A 21,268-nucleotide genomic window follows, 5' to 3' on the forward strand; every position below is an offset into this window, starting at 1 on the left:
AAACTGCGAAATTCACGTATATATTAATATTTAACGCGCTTTTGTTCGGATCAAACTGGTTCCTGAATTCCTGGTTTAAAGTCGCTGGGGTCGGGGATAGCTTCTCAAAATGGCGCTGTGCGTTTGCGAAGTTTGAAAACATCGTGCACTCCTCTCACGCGCTTGGAAAGTCGACATAGTAGGTGCTTGTCATACTGGTGCTACAGTGAACTGTACTGCTGCTGCGTGCGTGACTGACCAGGCATGTTCGTCGCCAGAAGCATTGCCGCTGACCACAACGACTTAATACACGACGTCGCCTACGACTTCTACGGCAAACGTCTAGCCACATGCTCCAGTGACCAGACTGTGAAGGTGTGTAAACCTTTGTGACGGAGCTATACATCTGCTGACTTAACTGCTTATAAGTGCACGTCTTGGGTGGACTAGAGGAGTAATGAATTCGGGTGGAAGCCTGTCCCTGTTATCTCAATACGCCTCCTCGGACGAATGCGGCGATTCGGGAGACGAAGGCCCGCCGTCGAAGGGTGGCTCGCCCCGCAAAGATGAGTGTCAGCTGAATGTTCTTGCAGAGCTTCGGCATCTTCGAAAGCGCAAACTAGAATTGCCGGCCGGAGTACTAGGCCTGTACAAAGATCGCACCGACCCTTTTGCTTGGCAAGACAGCCAAAGCCTGCACGATGGCAGGGTCCGCACGTTTCCTCATGAACCTGGCGTCTGGGCGTCTTACGCTTTCATCTCTGGTGCTGAACAGAGTCACATTGAGAGTTTGATAGCTTTTCTATGCCGGGACATTGACTACTTAAAACCCCAGCAGCTCAGCTCGTGTCATGTGAGCCTGTCGCGCACTGTGAAGTTGCGACACCATTGGATCCAGCCGCTGGTTGAGTCGTTGAGGGCCGTGCTAACGCCGCATCGTAAGTTTACCATCCGTTTCGGTTCCCTCGATGTCTACACAAACGCAGAGAAAACGAGGACATTTTTGAGTCTAAAAGTGCACAAAGGGATCGAGCACCTCAAGAGAATGGTAGTTGAAGTTGACGGCTGCCTCAAGGAGTATGACCTACCGCTTTTCTACGAGGACCCATCCTTTCACATGAGCGTTGCGTGGTGCGACACCAGCGAGGAAGACCGATTGCAGCAAAGCTTGCATGAGCTGCAAGTTAAACTGGAACAGTTCTCGATCAGGCATCCATCGTCTCTGGTCACTGAGGTTGCTTCTGTGTGGTTTCGTACTGGAAACAAGTTGTTCGAGCTGCCGCTGTTACAGACGTGAACTGAGTACGTTTCACTTGTGGGGTCAGGTATCTGCTATAAAAAGCCTCATGCTCAGTTTTTCAATAAACGAATATTTTTCAAAAAAGCAAGCAATCATGCCCAAAAGTAGTCTGCTTTGTTCTATCCCGTTTGAACAGTGTCAATGCATATTCCAGTAATGTGTACTACATGGCTTATAAAGCGCTTTATATATATATATATATATATATATATATATATATATATATATATATATAAAGGAGCCAAATTTGTCCAATCAAGAATTGAGAAAAATGCTGTGTAGTGTAGTTGGGAAAAAGAAAGTTTCCTATAAACTGCAGCATGGTCTCTCAGGTGTTTTGTGGTATGCCTTTCAGTGCAGATAAATTCTACCATGTACTGAAAATTGTGCAAATATTTTGTTCATTATCAGCAAGAAACTTGGGATTTGGCTCTTTTCATTTTGAAGCCCTAGATCTGATCGAGTATTGTTCCTAAAACTTTATTAAAGCTCTGCTCATAAAGGTAATGCTTAACAATTTATATTCTGTGAATTGAGAAAAAAAAAAATAATGTAACCAGGAGTGCTGCAATATTTCACCAGCTCAAGCAAACAATTGTGAATATTGGCTTCTACCACAAGCACAGATATGAAAAACCTTTGTTTATGGTCCCACTTTGTCAAATGAAAAGTAAACTAACTAGAATGTATGGGATCTGTAATTTGTCCTAGTTAACTGTAGCAATTAGTAGTGAAATGGTAGATGCAGACAAGACATAGAACAATAGGAAACCTGCTGGTAGTGTTATTTTCCCTCTGGACCTGCTATTCTGGTCATAACAAATTTAGAAAGCCAATACTAATCAAATACATTAAAGCTCAGAGTAGCAGAGGCACATCTTTGCTTCCCAGCAGCAAACAGAGCTAATGATTACTTTGTCATCACTGTCTTCTACATTCAGATCTTTCACCGTCCTATCCGTCAACCGTAATGTAGCAAGTACAGGAAAATGAAACAGCAGTCAAGACAGTCCAAGCTTTGTCGGTCAAGCTGACAAAGAAGACTCGTCACTGGATTTGACTCATCGTTTATTTGAAATTGCATTTGCATGCAGGTTCTCTAGCCTTCATGTTTATTTGCCCCTTTCGGGTACTGCATAAGGGAGGGAGTCAATTTACAATTATGACCAGCACATAAGCAAAAACACTTCACAATGTATGCATCCAACAGTTTGCTGGTAAAAATGCAGGAACAGAATGAGAGTTCTCAGAAACCTATGTCTTTATACAATATTTTAACAGTTTTACAGTTTTACACAACCAAAAAAGAAATGAACTATATGCACACAATACCGGGCAGGGAATGCAATACAACAAAGAATACAGCCGTATATATCAAGCGGAAAAAATAAAGGGATAGGCGGTCAGGAGCACCGTAAAATATTAGCAACAAAGCAATCAGCTTAACATTTAATTATCTCCAAAGCCTTGAGGAATGATGCATGGTCAGGTATAGGGACGCCATTGGGGAGCAAACTCTTCCATGGTGACATAACAAGTAGCAGAGGTGAATATTTGAACAAATTTATGCACGTAAATATGGGGCTAATTTTAAACGATGATTGCAACAGTGTGCAAAGGACTCCACTGTACGCCACATTGATCTCGGTGCAACTTCGATACAAGTTAGTCGAAGAGGTCATAAAAAACTCGAAATTTGATGCTAGCAGTTTAGGCTGAAGATTTTTAGTACTGAAGTCAAGCTACTACTTCTGTGTTTCTCCTTCATTTAAGGTATGGGACCTCGGAGAAGACGGAGAATGGCGCTGCACTGCAAACTGGAAGGTTGGTGTCAGTTTAGTAAAATATAAGACAAAGTAGATGCCATTGCTTGCTGTAATATTAATATATAGACTAACCTTCAATACAGTGTGAAGGGAGTTTTTTCTGTTGAGTTAATCTCACTTGGACAATTATTTTTTGTATATGCATTAGAACTACAGTCGTGCCTCGTTAATATGAACACTTTGGTTTCCGCAGAAAACTGTCCATAAAACGAGTCGTTCGTAATAACGAATCCTAATTTTTTTTTCCGAAAAAATACCCCCAGAGGACTGTCTGCTTCAGAGCATTATGTAGGCCAGCGAATTTGGCATCGGGAGCTACAAGAACATTCTCTGAGTCACCGCAAAGCAATTGAAAGTATTGTAAGGCAGTTGGATATATTTCTCGATGGCATTTCATTAATAAATTACTTCTACTTCATCTCCCATGAACCCCTGCTACGTATCAGCATTCAGTAAGCCGAAAGTTGCTAAATCTAACTTTCTACAAAGCGCAAGCTGCTGTCAGATTTTTGTTCAAGTGAATTCATGCAATACAAAAAATTGTAATGTTCATCGACTGCGTAACTTCGCAGTGTAAAATGTGAAACCACAGGTGAAAAGGCCAATCACGCAGTCATTGGCACTACGTTCATGTGGGGCTTATCAACAAAATCTAAATGAGAAATTATCTTTGAAGCAGTTTAACGATTTGGTTTTCATGACTGTCGATATTAACGCGACAAAAATACATGGACCCTAATGGTATCTGTGTATTTTCTCCTTGTCCATTGTCCGGACAGCGAGTTTTCATATTAACGAGATGTAAATGCATGAAAAATGTTTGGGCTCCAGAAAAACTGTCCGTAATTCGAGTCGTCCATATTAACGGGGGTCGTAATAACGAGGCACAACTGTACCATGATTATGATGTGCAGACACACAGCGGATCTGTTTGGAAAGTCACATGGGCGCACCCAGAATTTGGGCAAGTCCTGGCAACGTGCTCTTATGACCGCATGGCCACTGTGTGGGAGGAACTAGGTAAGTATTACATCGTTTGCCATACTTTAAATTATTGGTTGCTTACACATTGTGAATATATTTATCAGAACGGTCTGAAAATTTATCTTTGCTCGAAACAGTCAAGTAAATTTTGTTATGGCAGCTGAACACCATTGAAAAGATTTAGGTCCATCAGTGTGCATTAGTGTGTTGCATGTGTCAGATCAGAAAAGAACACTTGTATTTAACTTGGTCTCTTGTAATGGGAAAGCTGTGTTCAATTTGTGATGGACATTCATCTGTAAATAATTAGGTATGCAAAACTTGACAAGCTGCACTTATATATAGAAATAATGCCTTCCCCAGTTTTCAATAATGCATACTTGTGAGGTCATTGTGTAGAGCACTGCTTGGTACCTGCTTTCCTTGGGGTCAAATCACAAATCACTTTTTCTGGCTGTTACAAAGATCAAAGGTGCACCAATATGATCCATGCATTGTGAAATGGATGTGAAGACATCTTCATGGAATTTGGTTCTCAGTACAAATTATTGATCTCTTTCTTGGCATTTTGATGTTTGTCTGTTGGGAAAAAGACTGCTATTGCTGAGGAGATTAAATTTATATTAAATTTTCCCGCTGTTCGATTTAAAACTCGTAATACCAAGAAGGGCTGGTTGCCGCATTATTGAAGAGATTGGCAATGCAGCATAGCCTCCAGGAGCTGCATTCAAAGTTCATTGTCGATGCGTGCAGTTCAATCACGGAATCGGCCACTGCTGGCAACACTTGTGTTTCATTTTTCGGTCTTTTACAACTCACAAAATCTCCGTGTTTAGTGAGGGTGGTTTCTGTCGTTATAACACCATGGTCTATTGATACAGACCGATTTAAGTTTGATTTCGGGTCCCTTTTAATGTAGTAGAGGATTCAGAATATTATGAGTCGTTAAGACAGCACTAGTGTATCTACAGAAAAGGCTGGAAAACATCATGTAGAACTTTTTGATGCTTCATTCTAATGGCCATTGTATCAGTCTCAGATAATGCTGCATTCAGAACTAAAATTCATTCTAGGAATGCCTCAGCTTTTTTGTGGCTTGTAATTTAGGTGCTTAATGAATTTAGCATGTGTAATTTGTTTCTTATTTTTAATTGTCCTGGCATCTTCACTACTGATCCTTATTAGATGTTGAATTCTTAATGAACACAATACTCTTTGGGGCACTGAAATGGAAATATTGTGGCTTGGCATTGAAGCGAATAATTGCAGACTTAGGACAAAGTTAATGTAGCAACTGGAAACACTCTGAATGGTGCTTTGCAACATGTGGCTTACACCTTACTGTTGCAGGAGTTAAGAAAAGGGCTAAGAATGGCATTGTTTCCTGTGCCGTCTACACTTAGGCTTTCTGTTGGCTTCGAGCACATGAGAAAAAAAAAAAAGCAATCAATTTTTCTCATTTTATTTTAATTTTTATTATGCATGTACATATATTTTCAAGACCCAACAAATAGCTAAAGACAAGGTTGGTCAGCTATGCACATCCTGTCAAGCAAAAATTTGCAGAGAAGTAACTAATACCAATAAAGAAAATCCATGATGATGTGACTGTGTATGCAAAAATGTGGAGCAAGTTTTGATGGGATGTGGTCATATGCTGTATTATATGCTGCTAGCTGTGAGGCATTTACTGGGCTTATAACTATAAGTACAGTATGAAAATTATGTGATAGACTGGTATAAGTGGCAGCTTGTATAAAGTGCAGGTATTTTCTCGGTGCCAAGCCATTCTCTTGTTGCATTGCTGTTCAAAGCACTGTCTGATTTAAGGTTAAAGTTAAACAGCACAAACCAATGGCAATCAGGGAATGAAGACACAGGGAAAGTGCTGACTCTTCACTGAAGCTTATTCCTGCAAAAATGTAATAAATATGAGATTCAGAATTCATGCTAACGAATAAAAGAACAACTGAAAGCCTAATTGATTAATCATGATAATTACAGTGCAAAATTGAGCCATAGTTTTACATATGGTCGGCCGATCGCAGCGCGCAGCCATTCATCTCTGTTGCTTCGTAAAACGAAAATCACCTTTTTCAATCACGCGTAAAGAATTAACTTTTTGTTGTTATGAGACACTTTCTAGAAATGCATTGCATGCTGCTATCGACGGAAATTTAAAAATTTGTGTTGTATATCGAAGGCCCCCATTTCACAAAAATAACTTTTATGGCTCAAAAAGTTCTGGAATTTTTACACTGCAGTCTTTCATGCTCATGCAGTTACAGCATTTTTCTTAAGAAGGAATAGAAGATACATTTATGTCTAGTTAATCATTCTGTTTTTCATCTGAAAATGCTCCTGCAACCAAAATTCAGCTACAGTGTCATTCAGTGAAGTATTCCACTGCACTAGAGGAGAAAAAAATTACAGTGCTCGACAGCAATTCCTTGGTGCTTTACAAAACTTTGCAACTTCAACCTTTGCTTCTTAGTTTTGATAAACTACCCTTTTTTTAGTCCAGCAAGGATTTCAAATATTGCAAAATCACTGACTTCATGACAGCACCTCCACACACTTTTAAAGAAAAAGCTATAAAAATTTAATCACATGCGCAATAATAGATGCCATGTCGCAAGGGATACACTTGCACTGTAGTTTTCGCGATTAATCATTAATTTCTTGTTTGTTTGTTTGTTTGTTTGTTTGTTTGTTACAGCTTCCACATCATGTATGATTTCTGTTTTTCCATAAATGAATTTCAGTTGAGAATTGGCACTTGTCCTGTGTCTATTATCTCTCCTTCCTCTGTGCTGCTTGAACTGTTACCTGTTTGAACTGCATCATTTTGAACTGCTGCCGATTGCCCCTAATCTATAGTTTGCTCCGAATATTTGGCTGACAAAGTTGTTGTTCACTTGCTTTGCTTGCATCTGTGTTTGCAGTGGCGGGCAAGAGTGGTGTTCTCAATGGTGGTGGTGGGGGCGGAATGGGGGAACGGGGCCAGTCTCATTGGATCAAACGCACCAGCCTGGTGGACAGTCGAACATCAGTGACAGATGTCAAGTTTGCACCCAAGCAGCTGGGCCTACAGCTGGCCACCTGTTCAGCTGATGGGATGGTGCGCGTCTATGAAGCTCCCGATGTCATGAACCTGAGCCAATGGTCTCTGCAGAGTGACATCAACTGCCGCATGCCACTCAGCTGCCTGTCCTGGAACCACTCCTTGTGAGTACTCTCTCATTTCTGGGAGCGACCTTTCTCTTTCTCACTGATGCATGGTAAAAGGTACACAGGCAGGCCCTGTGTGGCATATGCAGTGCCTGCAATGTCCATCCAATTTCAGGCTGTCATGTAGAGCACTTTTTATGCTTTATTTACATGCCATGTTCATGACATGCCCTCCTTTTATAGAAGAAAGCTGACCAGGGGTGACATTGCTCATTTAGTGATGAAGGAAAACCTATCTTGATCAAGCCGCAGTCACGGTACATACATAAAAGGATTGGAGGAAAAGGTAGGGTTCAGAACAAACATAAAAGGAACAACAAGTATGTTGTGTATACCTATTAGGCAAATTTTTTTTTCCTTAGGCAATTTTTTTTTTCCTAATGCAGTGTTTCAGAAAGTTCTTTCTGTTTGCTCATGTGGCCCTTAAAGGGAACTCACTGTGCAAGAATGGTAGGTTCTTCATGGCAATTTTTTAGCTATGTCATGGGAACCCAATGAGAAGGGATGTTGCAAAAGTGGTGAGAATACATGTGCCTACAAAATGCATGCCATTCACAGCCTTTTCACAGCTCTGATCTATTATATGCAATGTAGAACCATTTTCTTGATGCTCATATGTTGCTGAAAATTTGGCTACAGTCAGCCTTATTTATTACCGCCAGTTATGCTATGTCTGCCAGTTTACAGCTTTCTGTGAGCAAAACTGTGTTCTTGTCAGTTACCAACTGCTTGGGACACTGTAAACAGACTGCAGTGCAAAATCCATTTCCAACTATTTGGAACCCTGCTTTAAGAATGTTCGGCATTGACAATTCTGGGTTTGTCAATCCATCAGTCAGGAACAAGGACTGCCTGGCTTTTTCAGGCTAAAAAAGTAGGCGACGCAGACCTTGGGCCTAATCAGACACATTGCTTTCAAAACTGATGGCGCTCTCTCCCACATCAGTCGACATTTGCTGAGAGCAGTTCTGCAATCATGCCTCATTTATCAAGCACAGTTCCAGCACTTCACAGTGCTCTGTGGGGTCATCCGGAAGCCGTCAGTTGAAAGGCTACGAGTACCATTGCTTGCCTTCCCCGCACTGATCGTGGCACGTCAAAGGATTGCTCTGCTAAACACTCGACTAACTGTTGCAGCAGTGACGTAATGCTCATGGCCTTAATGTCTCCCTTCTTCATTCACCGTGAGCACTCCTGGCTTGTTTTTCATCACTCATGATGCCGTTGCTGCCATCGCAAGTTGATAATAATAATAATAGTAATAATTGGGTCACTGGAAGGGAAAAGTGCAGTATCTGTCACACTTGTTCTTGTGGACACTTGAACCGTGCCATAAGGGAAGGGAGAAAGGTGGGAGTGAAGGTGAAAAGAGAGAAAGAGGTGCCATAGTGGAGGGCTACGGAGTAATGTCGACCACCTGGGGATCTTTAACGTGCACTGACATCGCACAGCACACGGACGGCTCTTCGTTTCCCCTCCATCGAAGCACAGCTGCTGGCGGTCGGGTTCGAACCCTTCACTGAAGTTTGTCCAGCTGAGCAAAAACAAACTGACTGATCTTCGTTGACCAACATCAACTTATGTGGCATTGTCACCTCACGAGGAAAATCATGGAACGAGATGCCTACCTGCCCCTGGCTCAATCATTATATATATAGGTGCCAGCATCCAGGGCTGCGAAACGACAACTGCAGTGCCCCTGCAAGCTTGCACTTAATAAGACACCCAGGTTTCAATCTACAGACCCTCCTCCTCCTTCGATCTATGCTGGGCTGGTTTCTGTCCAAGATGCAGTTCACTCTGTAGCTGTCGTTACCTTGCTTCCTAGTAGTTGTCTGAGCCAACTCGAAAATAAAACAGCAATTGCCCCTCAGAAGAGATCAAAAGAGGCCTTCCAGCCATTTGTACTCATTGATTGTCATGATGTTGAGGTCAATCAGTGTTCAATCCCAAGCCAAGCTAGGTTCTGGCACGACTCGGGTAGAGCTCAAGCTAGCTCTACCCAAGTATAGCCCTGTCTCTGAAAACCTAAAAGCATGTTTTTTTGTGTTCAGACATTGTAGCATGCTGATCAATATGTGAAATCTGCTGGGATAAATGCTAACGTAAAAGGACCATTATTTTGTTCATTGTTTCAAGTCTGTCAGTGGACCGTAATAGTTACTGAGTTTGGTGGAGAGTTTGGCTTTGGTGACCATGCTTATTTAATCTCAAGCTGCATAAATGACACAGCTAAACTTTTGTTATGTTCTCTTTACTACCAGTGTCTGCATATGTGGACATACTAATTTATAGGAACTGTAAAGTTCGAAATCTCAATCATAAACATTTAAATTTTGCATCATCGGAAGAGTAAGGCACACTTCACCTAATGCACCAGACATGCCACTTTCTATAGACTAAAACACTGTTACGTAAACAGTCTGATTTGCAGGTTTCTGTTCACACTGGACGGAGCAACAGAGGCATTGCATTACCAAGTTTTTTTTATTGTTGTTGGTGCGTATTCTAACAGTACTACTGTTCGAGCTCACCAAAAAGAAAGCTCTCCACCAAACTGTTCGCTTGTTTGGGCTGAAATTTCTTACAGAGATTGCATTTATTGGTAATTTTTTGGTAATTTTTGTTTAATGCTGTGTTTAGTTGGAGCACATATGTACTTGATTTGGTCAATGTTAATCCTTAAACCTCTATTGTCTGCAGCGACGGTGGAACAAAACAGTAGAGTTTTTGCACAGCAGCGGTACCTGTAGTGCCACCTCGCGTGCTCACCTCCATAGCCTTCTTGGTGCCGCACTCCATGATACAGTACTTTTTCCTCCGATGGGCACTATTGGCGCTACGGGTACCATTGCTGTAAAACTTTGTTGTTTTGGTCCACTATTGCTGCAGACAGCGAGGATGTAAGGAATAACACTGGCCGAATCAGTTAAGTACCGCAAATAAAGTAGCGTAGCATAACAAAACTTGCAACTGAATACCAACGCCATGCGAAATTTGAACCCAAGAAAGGTTACGATTAGATCGAGATAATTTTTTGGTGTGCTTCAAGCAATGCAACAGTCGGGATATAAAGTTAAGCCAAATTGACTGTCCTAGGAACTAGTGTGTCTAGGTTCTGAATCTGAGAATGCTGTCTAAGGATACTGCTTTCATTAATTTAATGGTGTTTGTAACTATTGTCCACATATGTGAATGCGATTATTCTGCTTTCTAGTTTTAAATATTCTGCGCAACTTTTTAGTGCATGGCATTCACGAGGCACGTAAATAAATTCAGGAAACACTTCCTAGCTTTCTCGCCTTCACTTTGTGTCAGCAGTGAAGAGGATATATGATGCACCTGCCAGGATGTACATCTAAGCTCAATAGTACCTGCTTGTTTTTAATCGTTGCAGCAATCGCAATCATCCACCAATGCTGGCTGTTGGCAGCGATGACCCTGGGCCTTCCAGCACAGGGAAAGTGCACGTTTATGAGTACTGTGAAGGGAGCCGCCGCTGGACACGGGTCGAGACTGTCATCACAGTTGTGGACCCTGTGCATGATTTGGCATTCGCACCCAGTGTGGGCCGCTCCTACTACCTACTGGGCATTGCCTCCAGAGATGTGCGCATCATCTCTTTCAAGCCTCTCCAGTGAGTGCATATTGCTGTTGCCAATTCGTATGGTGTACTGACATTTTTTTGAAATCACAAAGCTCTCAACAAGCTCAGCTGAAAAGCAAGATTTATGAATGAAGTAAGAGGGTAAGCTGCTCCAAACTAGGCCCGCCAGTCAGCAGACATAACACAGTATGTAAGCAAGCATTTGGAGCTACTGGTCAATAGATTTGATCCTAGAAATCTGCGTAAATGTTTGTGCATATGTCCATACATGCATGTATGACTGCATATATTTGTTGTTTGTTTCAGCCACGTACATAAATGAAAGCAGCCAGCCAAGCATCGAACCAAGCATTCATGTCGCTGTTCTGTCTTGTCCTGTTTCCTAAAACTGACACAGTCTTAACATCGTGCAGTCAGGCCCAGTGGTTTTACATAAAGCTCTGCTGGCAGTATTTTATGCCAACAGCTCCAGCCTGAACTGATTTCACAACATATGTGGAGCAGAGGGCACTTGCCTGGAGGGTTTTGAGAGTGACCCATTTTTCATGAAGATGCTGGGCTATCTTGCAATGTAGATATTCTGATGGCTCATTTAACTTGTAAAGTAATTAGTGTATTTTCTTTGCATATAGAGTAACCTCAGTATGGCACTTTAGTCCTGTTCATGTTGTTGCTGTAAGGCTCATCATGGTTCTGTCGCAGCAAATATTATTGTGGCCTATGTTGCAGCACATCCTTGAGCGGAGTGGTTTGCCAGCCACAGTAACCACGCTGCTAGAAAGTAGTAGTACTAGTTAAAATCAGTGCATCAACCACCCTAATATAGTGTTGGTGGTGCAACTTCATGGTTTTTCATGACCTATAGTGGCGGTATATGGTGATTTAACATTTGAAAGAGGCATATGGGTTATGAGTGGCATGATCGTGGATGGCTCCAGATTAATTTTACCACCTGGAATGTTTTAATGAGCATAACTATCAACGGTACACAAGTGTTTTTTACAGTTTGCCTCCAATCCTTGTTATTATGATGTTACGTTCTAACACGATAGTGTTAGGGGCCCCGTGTTGCAGAAAAGCCAGTGTCAGCGTCGGCGTTGTTTTCTGTTGTCGTAACGCGAAAATCCACAAGGAAGTAAAGAAATAAAAATTCTTCCGAACGTAGAGGGAATCGAACTCTGGCTCTTCAGTTTGCGAGGCGAGCACACAACCAATACACTACAAAACCATGCCGATTCTTTCGAGTGAAAGTGCGCCTAGTGTATGCTAATGAACAGCTGTGTCATTAGAAAGAAACTATTATGAAACTAATAATTAAATGAATAGCAAAGTATATTTCTGCTAATTTTGCGCTTTGCTTACATGCGATTTTAGTGCCAGCATGCAACGCCCACAGGAAAACTCACTTGCGATGGTACTGTGCTGCCGCGGTACATGTGGTGCGTAAGAGGTATAAAAGGTGCACCTATTGTATGCTTTGCCATACGACTGGTAGCTAATGACGAGCTGTATCATTAGAAAGGCAATCTGCACAATGAATAGGCAGTGTTAAAGGCACTATCGCGTCTACTCTTAAGGTGAAGCTTGAGCATCCCCCTAATTTTGATTGCTTCTTTTCTTATACAATGGTGAAACTCTTGCAGGCCTGAAATGATGATGTCTCAGTTACAAGATGGAGTAGCTGCCAAGTTTGAAACCAAAGTTGTGGCACAGTTTGATGATCACAGCGCTCAGGTGAGGTATTGTGTTCCTAGTTCCCTGTACTATCATGGCTTGTTAGCAGGTTTAGAAGGTATGTCAATTCTGCTTTTTGTATGTTGTAATAGGCCTGGAGGGTGAGCTGGAACATCATCGGCACTATTCTCGCATCTTCTGGGGATGACGGTTGCGTGAGGCTGTGGAAAGGTATGTTTGCTGTGGCTCTGCTTTATGTGAATGTGTTTGTGTGTGTTAAAATATTTATTTCACATAAAAAAGAGGGGAGGAAATTGGAAGGGTTGTCAGAACTGGTCAGGGTGGCGTTCCTTAATAAAGGATGCCATTGGTTCGCACTGATTCACATAACTGCTCCACTAGCTCCAGCTCTATATGATTTTGCATGCTTGTGATTATTGAGATTAGTTGTAGCACTGCTATCTGTGAAATGTGTTAAATTGAGCTGTGCATTTTCTGAAGGATTTAATTTTAGGCAAAGAAAGGATTTTAAGTTCAAGCAGGCTTTGTGTGAGCTGTTCTCTCTCAATAAACAAGTCAGAGTGGTGGTTTCGAATAAGCTAGTTTTTTTTTTTTTTTAATATGTATACTGTAGGCAGGTGTTAACCATGCAATTTTGGGAAATCTGCGAAATACCTTCCATTTTTGGCCACATGCATAAAACTGGAAATAAGAATTTTGCACTGGCTGCTTATGAGTAGCTGGTTACATTTAACATAGCGTCTCTCATAGCCCGAGTTGCTTTAGGACATTAAATCCCATTAGCCAACCAACTAAACTCACGCTAACCATGCTCACGTAACCAGTGTCTGTTGGGGAATTAAAGCGACACTGTATTTTTCTATTTACATTCTCAGGGATATAGTAAGCACTCGATGCTTTTATGATTGGTAGTGTTGAGGCTATTTGTTGGGAAAGGTTGAGGGTCGCCGGAGAAGGGGTAGGCAGCGAACGCGATGGTTAGATGGCATCCTCGGGGCACTGCAGATGAAGTTATGTGATGTTAGGAAGATAGTGAGAGACCGGAAAGCGTGGCGTGACATGGTCAATAGGGTCACGAAGAGTCGGACACGACTGAACGACTGAACTGAACTGAACTGTTGAGGCTATTGCCTGTGTCCTAACAAATATAGCCACAAATATAGTGTTGAGCTGTTTGTAACACCAAAGCAGTATTCTGTTAGATTTCGAGAAAAATGGGTAAGGACTAACTATAAAGCAGCCTTGGTAGTTATTATGGCAACTTTATACATTAATGTTGAAGGGACTGAATAGTGGATTTTAATTGTATATAGTTCTTTTTTGGCACAACGAAAAGCTTGATGTCTGAAGTGGTTGATTCTGCAACGGTGTTGTAAAAAACTCTGCTCAAAATTTTTACCTGTAGTAGGATACAACTTAAAGAAATGACAGTTGCTAACTATGCGTAGTGGTACTCAGTGTGTGTATTATTTTGCTGAACAGTAACCTGAATCAGTTTTTGATATTTGACAGTACCAAATAAGCCAGACGCATCAAAATACTTGCGCTTTTAATTTGCTCTGACAGTTAGCTCGTTATATGAGTAACCATAAAAGGCCTAACGATGGACTACTTTCCATCACCGAGGGATTGTGCGTACTATCAGTTACGGCAGGTATAAGTTGTATCCAGCTATGGAGCTTTTCGATCAGCGCATGCACCCATTTTTATGTAGTCAAATGCCGGAAACCATGATCAGCGAACACAATGGTAGTCGTGTGTTGGTAAAAATTATATACCAAAAGCTAGTATAATTCTCATTCACCAGACAGTAATTAGCAATATTTAGTATAGCGTAGCATCAATTTGAGTTTCCACACTCGAGATTGTTACGGCACAGGGGCATGTGCCTCACTGACAAAAGGTTTAATGTACCATCGTTACCAAGAGAGCGCGCGCCTCTCTTCCCTTTAGCCCGGCCATGGTGTAGGTTTGGGTATGAACCCGTCTGTAATTGTCTCCATATGACAGCTTCCTCTCTGGTGAGAGAACGGTGCAGTGGGGGATATCGCATTCTTCTTCCTCTATAGTTTTCTAGTATGACCGAGTATGCCTTCGGGTGCTGGCAAAAGCTCCGCGCTTTTGAGAAATTCAAAGCACGGTGCCGCTATGTAGTCACAAAAGATAAAAATACATCATGAGTGACGCAAAGGGAGTGTTGCTTTTTATTGAAAGGTGTGCTGGAAAAAGTGCAAAATATAATGAAACATGGCGGGCACTCTGGAAAGAAAACAGACATTGTGCACTTAAGAAAATCAGTGGTATTGACTATACTGGCAGTGTTTTGCTGCGAGACAGCACTTCAGTTTGTTTTATACAATTTTCAAGCCAAATTGAACCTTTAATAACCCTCATTTTTTTGATGTTGGAGTGCTGAGCCTGACAGTATGAGGCAATACCTTTTCATATCCGCCATAATTTCATGGCACATTTTGATCATTGTTTGGCCCCTTAAAACCTAAAGTGTAAGCACATTTGTGATCATCTTTGAGCATTGAGCTAGCAGTTTTGGAAATTGCTGACTGAAAGTTGTATAACTATGACTACTCTTTCAAAATATCTTGGTTATTGGTCAAGGACTTTTTTTCTACATCTTTTTGTATTGATTCTTGTAAGAAACCTACAAAGTTAACAAAATGTGCCAGTCCCAAATCTGTTGCATTTCTACTGTAATTATGCAGGTCAGTGCATTTTTTTTTTCTCGCTAGACACGAATTTTCACTCGAATTTTTGCTATACAGTTGCCGTAGACTGAGGAGAAAATTTCAATTTGAGGGTTTGCACAGGCTCTGAAGTCCTTGAATGCCCTTGATTTTCCAAAATCTTCCGAGAACCCTTGAAACTCCCTAAATTTTGATTCACTTCTTTAATTCCTTGAATATTATAATCCAGTTGGTTTACCTCTAGAAAGCAAATCTACATGTTGACTAGAAGCACCCCTCAGATGAAACAGTGGAAAACAAAGGATGGGCTTAACCCAAAGTGACAACCAGCGGTACATGGTTATACCAAGGTCACAGCTACTTTCACTCTCCTTCTAATGGCCATAAATTCTTTCGCGATGAGCTTCCCAGTCCTCTTACCCCTATTTTCTGTTTTTTATGCATGTGTTTTCTTGTTTCTCTAACCTCTTTTACAAGCAGACAATTGTGAATAAAATAGCCTCACAGTGGATGCCCTTGAAAGCCCATTGTTTCCTTGAGAATTTTTTAGGAGGCTTGTTTTTCTGGTCCATTCCCTGTGAGGGGTGCAACACCAGTGACTCTGGCCCTAAACGTCATGAACGGTCGATGTCACGGCATCTTTTTGCTTCTGCATTTTGCTTTGGTTTGGGGCTAGTGGTGTGAACTAAAAATGCCATGCCAGGTGGAAAACGCAAGTTTCAACTATATGGCTTAATCATGTGGGTTATGATAGGCGGATGAGAGCGGAATTGATCGATCCATGTAGTGCAAAGTGCATGTTGTGCCAGAGGACAGTTCCTGTAGTGACAGTGGGTTGATTAGCTTAGAATAGTCACCTGGAAAGCTTTAAGCGTATCTCTAGTTTATTGGCACCTGAATACAGCTGTGGTATTGAAAATTTATGCATGCTGGGCAAGCATCAACCAGTATGCCTGTACAAGATCAGCAGAACACAGCAAGATGTCAGAAGGAGAAAGTCTGCAGGGTTGTCTGAAAGGAAGACCCTGGAGCTAGAGCATGGGTCACAAAATAATCTTTTTAGGTTGCTTCCTAGTGGATATCGGGAACGAAGCGTTGGGAAAACATAAAAGGTTAGGCATACAGGTGGATACAACGTTCACAAGAAATGGATTTTTTGGGCATTTTTTGCTGTTTTAAAGCCACATATTTTCTTAATGGCATTTGTGTACAGTTTTCCTCCACCCAGATGGATACTGAAAACAAAATACATTGTTCATTTGTTTCCAGAAACCATTTTTGTGGATCTTAGCACCTAGGTGGAAGGTTTTTTAACATACCGAAGAGCACTTTTTGTAAGGAAAAGATGAAGCAGCTTGTAATTACTTTGCTCTTGATAGCAGCCGATAACATCATTCATAACTTCATTGTAATAAGCTCAGTGAGTGAAATTCAAAATGCATTTGTTCTAATAAAAGTGGTATGCATGTCACAGTGGAGCATGGACAACTAATTAAGCCAAATATGTAAATGGCAAAATGACCAAAATGAAAATCATTTTACTGCTACATCAAAGTGATTCACGTAAGCTTCTATGAAGTTGCTAGTTGTTTTCCCTATTTTAGCACTTTCTAATCAGATGAGAGATATGGTTTGCTGTGAGACATCCGACTAGTGTCATATTACCCATTTCCCTCACCTCATTCGTCAGGAAGACCATGGACCGCATGACGCTCGCATGCCTAACGGTTCTTCTTGACACAACCCATTTACTTTCCTATAACCGAATTGGCTTCCGCCAAAATATCTCCAGCCAGGATCTCTTTCTCCTTCTTCAGGAAACCTCCTTCTGCCCAGATAACTGTCAGGTTCATGTGCTTGTCACAGCTGACATCGGTAAAGCCTTTAATACTCGGCTGCACGTGCAATTCTCACTCCCCTCCATGAGACAGGTTGTGGCACCCGCCTGTACTCCTCTGTGCTTTCCTCCATTCTCACTGCGCCCAATTCAGGCTTGGCAGCACCATTTCTTTCCCTATCACCCACACCTGTGGTGCTCCTCAAAGTGCTGTTCCGTCCCCAACCCTTTTCAACCTCGCCATGGCTCCACTCGCACGAACCCTGTCAGTGACTTCACACCTTCATGCAGATGACATCACTCTCTGGTGTACCCATGCGTCACCAGGGGAGGTAGAATCCACCCTTCAAGCCGGTGCGGTTCTTGTCTTACAATTTCTTTCCCATTCCGACCTCCAAGCAGATCTAGAGAAATCAGAGCTGCTGCTCCTCTCTCAGTCCCAGTACCAGCGATCGGTTAACCCACCTCTCTTCCTCCACCTAGACAACAGTTCTATTCTGCGTACCTCCTCTTGCCAGGTCCTAGGCTTTCCTCTCCAAGACCGTACATGCAAGGCAATACAGAACACCATAAACACATGCCATCAGGTTACGCATCTGATTCACCGAGTGGTTCGCCGACACGGTGGGGTCGATGAGCTTAGAGCCAGTTGGTTAGCTACAGCTTTCACACTAAATAAGATTTTATACACCTTCCCTTACTGTGCACTTGCACAAACACAGGCGTAACGCATACAGTCCGCCCTTAATAGGCTATACAAGGCAGCCCTACAGCTCTCTGTACATGCATCTACAAAGAAATCCTATACCACAGGGCTCTTCCTTCCGCTTCCTGACCTTGTCCATCTTTACAGCGATCAACTGCATTGCCTGTCCGGCTCTGCACAAGGCCACTGGCTTTTACCATGAGGTGCCATCTGGCCCATTGACTTCACTTTACACACCCTGCAAAAGCCTCTCGCCAGCAACCTTCGCTTTGGTGCCCTTTCTGCCTACATGATCCCTGGCCTGCATGCCGGCAGTCTTCGAGCCTGAGCAGTGCACCACTTCCCACTCCCTGCAGCTGTTACCACGTGCTATGCAGACACCTCCTATTTCCCCCAATGCGGTGCCACAGCCTGTGTCACCTTGGCACAGTTTTTAACCATTCCCATCACATCCACAGCTGGTCCTTACTCTAACCCAACTTCTCCTGTTGCTTTGGAAGTCACTGCTGTTGTGCATGCAGCTATGGGACTCACTTCTCTACCTCCTCCTCTCCGGTACCATATTTGCACCAATTCGATGGAAGCCATTCAGGCAAATTGCTCATGTCACCTTCCCAAGGGCATGACATCGATGACTGCGATCTCTCGAAACTTACTTTTGCCTTGTTTTTAGTGGCTTGGGTGCCAGCCCATGCAGGGATTGCCACTAATGAGCTGGCTCACCAGCTTGCCCACGAGACTTTTATCTGGGCTCTGGTGATTCCCTCTGGCTGTCCCCACCTATGGCGGACGAGGCGCACATTTACAAGAAGACTCTGAAGCAGCATTAAACATGCAATTTCAGCACTCATTGCAGACATAATACCTCCACCACACCCCCTGCTTACCACCTTGCAGACTTGCACCTTGAGAGCCACACAGAGTAACACATTTGTCACCCCAGCCCACCTGTTTATATTGTTTTCACTCCAACCCCTCCTGTCCAAACTGCTCCTGCTCCTATGCCAATGTAGAGCATCTCTTTTTTGCCTGCCCCACAGCCACCCTTTCCCACATTACTCAAACCTATCTCCTCCTTACTATCTGGTGTAACATCGACCAGCTGCTTTAGTTGACTGAGCAGAAGAGTAAATGTGAGGCCTTTATTTGACCTCCAATAGTTTTCTCTCTCTCTCTCTGTCGTATTTGAAACTGTGAAGTTAGCTGTGTCATTCTCATTCTTATGCTATGGGCTGAACGTTATGCACGTCAGCACTAAAGCACTAGTCTTGCAGCAGATTTGCCATCTGCCTGGCCTTGCAGATAAGCTCTAGTAGAGGACTGAAACGTGTAAGGGTGTCTTACAGCTGATGCTTCAACATATAAACTGTGACAGTGGGGGTTCAGTGACTGCCGCACTTTTTTTTGTCAACTGTGTCACACGTGGATGGTATGTCCCCCCAACAGCCAACTACATGGGAATTTGGAAGTGCATAGCAACTTTACAAGGCGACGGGGGCGTGGTTCAAGGAGACAAGCAGTCATCTGACACATCCTCGTTTGCGGGCCAGCTGGGAAGTTCTGGTGGCATTACCTCACCATACTACATGGTCCAAAGCGGTCATCTTATTAACAAAGCATGGCCCTAGGACTCTGCTTTCCTCTTCACTTTTTTGTCACTGGAGGAGTGAAGCAGGGCTGGGCTCCTGTGTTTGCACAGGGAATGATTGTCTGAATAAATATGAACCTTGTTTTTCTATTTTGCTGGCATACAGGGCTCTGTTTCTCATAAAGACTGTACTGGAAAACTTTTCGGAAACTTGCAGTCAGTACTTGTAGTGCTGGTGGTAAAAAAAAAAAAAAAAAGGAAAAATGGTTGTGCATAAATGAATGCAACCTCACAATATGGGGTAACAAAATAAAGATTTACAAAAGAAAAGCTTGTAGTACACACAGTGAAACAGAATGAAAGTAAAAGGTAATATACATGTTAGCAAAATAAAGAAAGAAAGATCTGCACAAAATGGTTTAGAAATAGAAAATGCAACATTTATTTTATCATCAAGCACACACAAAAAATGTGCATATAATGTAAGCGGTTGACATTTTGTTCAGATGTGTTTATTTAAATGTAAAGTAGTTTTCGTATTTGAGCCGATGCTTTGATTTGTTATACAAATTTATTAAGCAAGTATTGGCAAAATCGGTATTTAGGTTAATAGTTATTACCGCTAGTCTTGTACGTATAAAGCCACTGTGTAGGTTATGAAAAACATTGTGGTGCAACATTTCAGCACACAGGCGTTTTTGCAAATTACAAAAAGTCACTGGCTGGAATCAAAAGCCCACAAATTAATTTTCTGCAGCTATTAACCGCAGCCACTCAAACACAAGTTTGGGGCACGCATTGGGGTATGGTCTTTTTGGGAATGGGTGCCTTTTGTGCATAACTTCACAATTCCTGTAAAAACGTGGAATCACCTTATTAAAGAACGTCTTTATGCTGGTTGTTATCGCTGACACAAATGACATGAGAGGTTACATTTGTTTGTGCAGGGTATTTCTCATTTTGTAAAACAACATTCTAGTTTGAGGTGAGGCGCATACCATGATATCGGTAATGGGGAAAAAAAAAAAGAAAATTCTATATCACGGAACAAAAAAAGCGCCTGTACGATGTAAAGCAATAAAACGAAAATCAATCGTTCTTATTTTATTTTTTTCGCGCGCAGTTTATTTAGACCTCTTCAGGGTCGTGCAGTGCGCTATTGCACGATCGACAGGTTTGAAAAATAGAGCGCAAGCATTCTTCCGAGCGCCCAACCGCGCAGGTGTTTTTCCTGCAAGGCGGAACACGAGGCTGTCGCAGCGCGGCAGAGCGCAAACGCTGCGAAAACATCTGCTACAGCAGTCAAAGCAGCTGTGAAAATGCAGTAGGCAGCAGAAAGCGTTCGCTAAATCGCAGGGCATTCGTAGTATGCGCATGAATGCGCGCACCTCCTCTGGGTCCTCCACGAAGGCAAGGCCAAGAATTAATTTCTGTCAAACTCAAATTGTTACCCGGCCCACTGCGGAGAAATGCTACGCCCCCTTCGCTATCCCTCGTGCATTGCGGACGTGATTATGCGAAGAATAGTAATCCATCTGCACTATTAAATGGCCAGAAATATAGCCTAGAAGGAAAGGTATTGTTTAGCAAAGTTGTCCTAGTCATTGTTTAGGCCCAAATTTGTACACACCACGGATCCCTTTGCATGCCAAGAAACAAATTTTGCCCGGAGGACGTGCTTAGGATGGGTGGGAAACTTCAAAGGGATTTCGTACTTGGATGAATTACGTAGGAAAAGCATACGCAAATATACATGCATGAAAAATGTTAGCGGGCTTTACAAAGAGTTTACCTCCAATGTTCTTTCCGCCTA

At 42.4% G+C, this 21,268-nt stretch overlaps 2 protein-coding genes across 2 annotated transcripts; both read left to right on the forward strand.

Annotated features, from left to right (window-relative positions):
- Positions 1 to 74: 74 nt before the first annotated feature.
- Positions 75 to 19,636, forward strand: Nup44A (nuclear pore complex protein Nup44A). The gene is made up of 8 exons (XM_084605954.1): positions 75 to 354; positions 3,053 to 3,103; positions 4,020 to 4,125; positions 7,035 to 7,317; positions 10,718 to 10,957; positions 12,571 to 12,661; positions 12,754 to 12,832; positions 19,314 to 19,636. Exons 1-8 carry the CDS (start codon positions 244 to 246, stop codon positions 19,493 to 19,495), a joined length of 1,143 nt encoding a protein of 380 aa, XP_084462080.1. The 5' UTR covers positions 75 to 243; the 3' UTR covers positions 19,496 to 19,636.
- LOC146185001 (U6 snRNA phosphodiesterase 1) lies at positions 353 to 1,380 on the forward strand. The gene has a single exon (XM_084605955.1). It carries the CDS (start codon positions 437 to 439, stop codon positions 1,274 to 1,276), a length of 840 nt encoding a protein of 279 aa, XP_084462081.1. The 5' UTR covers positions 353 to 436; the 3' UTR covers positions 1,277 to 1,380.
- Positions 19,637 to 21,268: the final 1,632 nt, after the last annotated feature.

Source organism: Amblyomma maculatum, chromosome 6, assembly GCF_055883805.1.
Source record: "Amblyomma maculatum isolate TAMU_Amacu chromosome 6, ASM5588380v1, whole genome shotgun sequence".
Taxonomy (NCBI): domain Eukaryota; kingdom Metazoa; phylum Arthropoda; class Arachnida; order Ixodida; family Ixodidae; genus Amblyomma; species Amblyomma maculatum.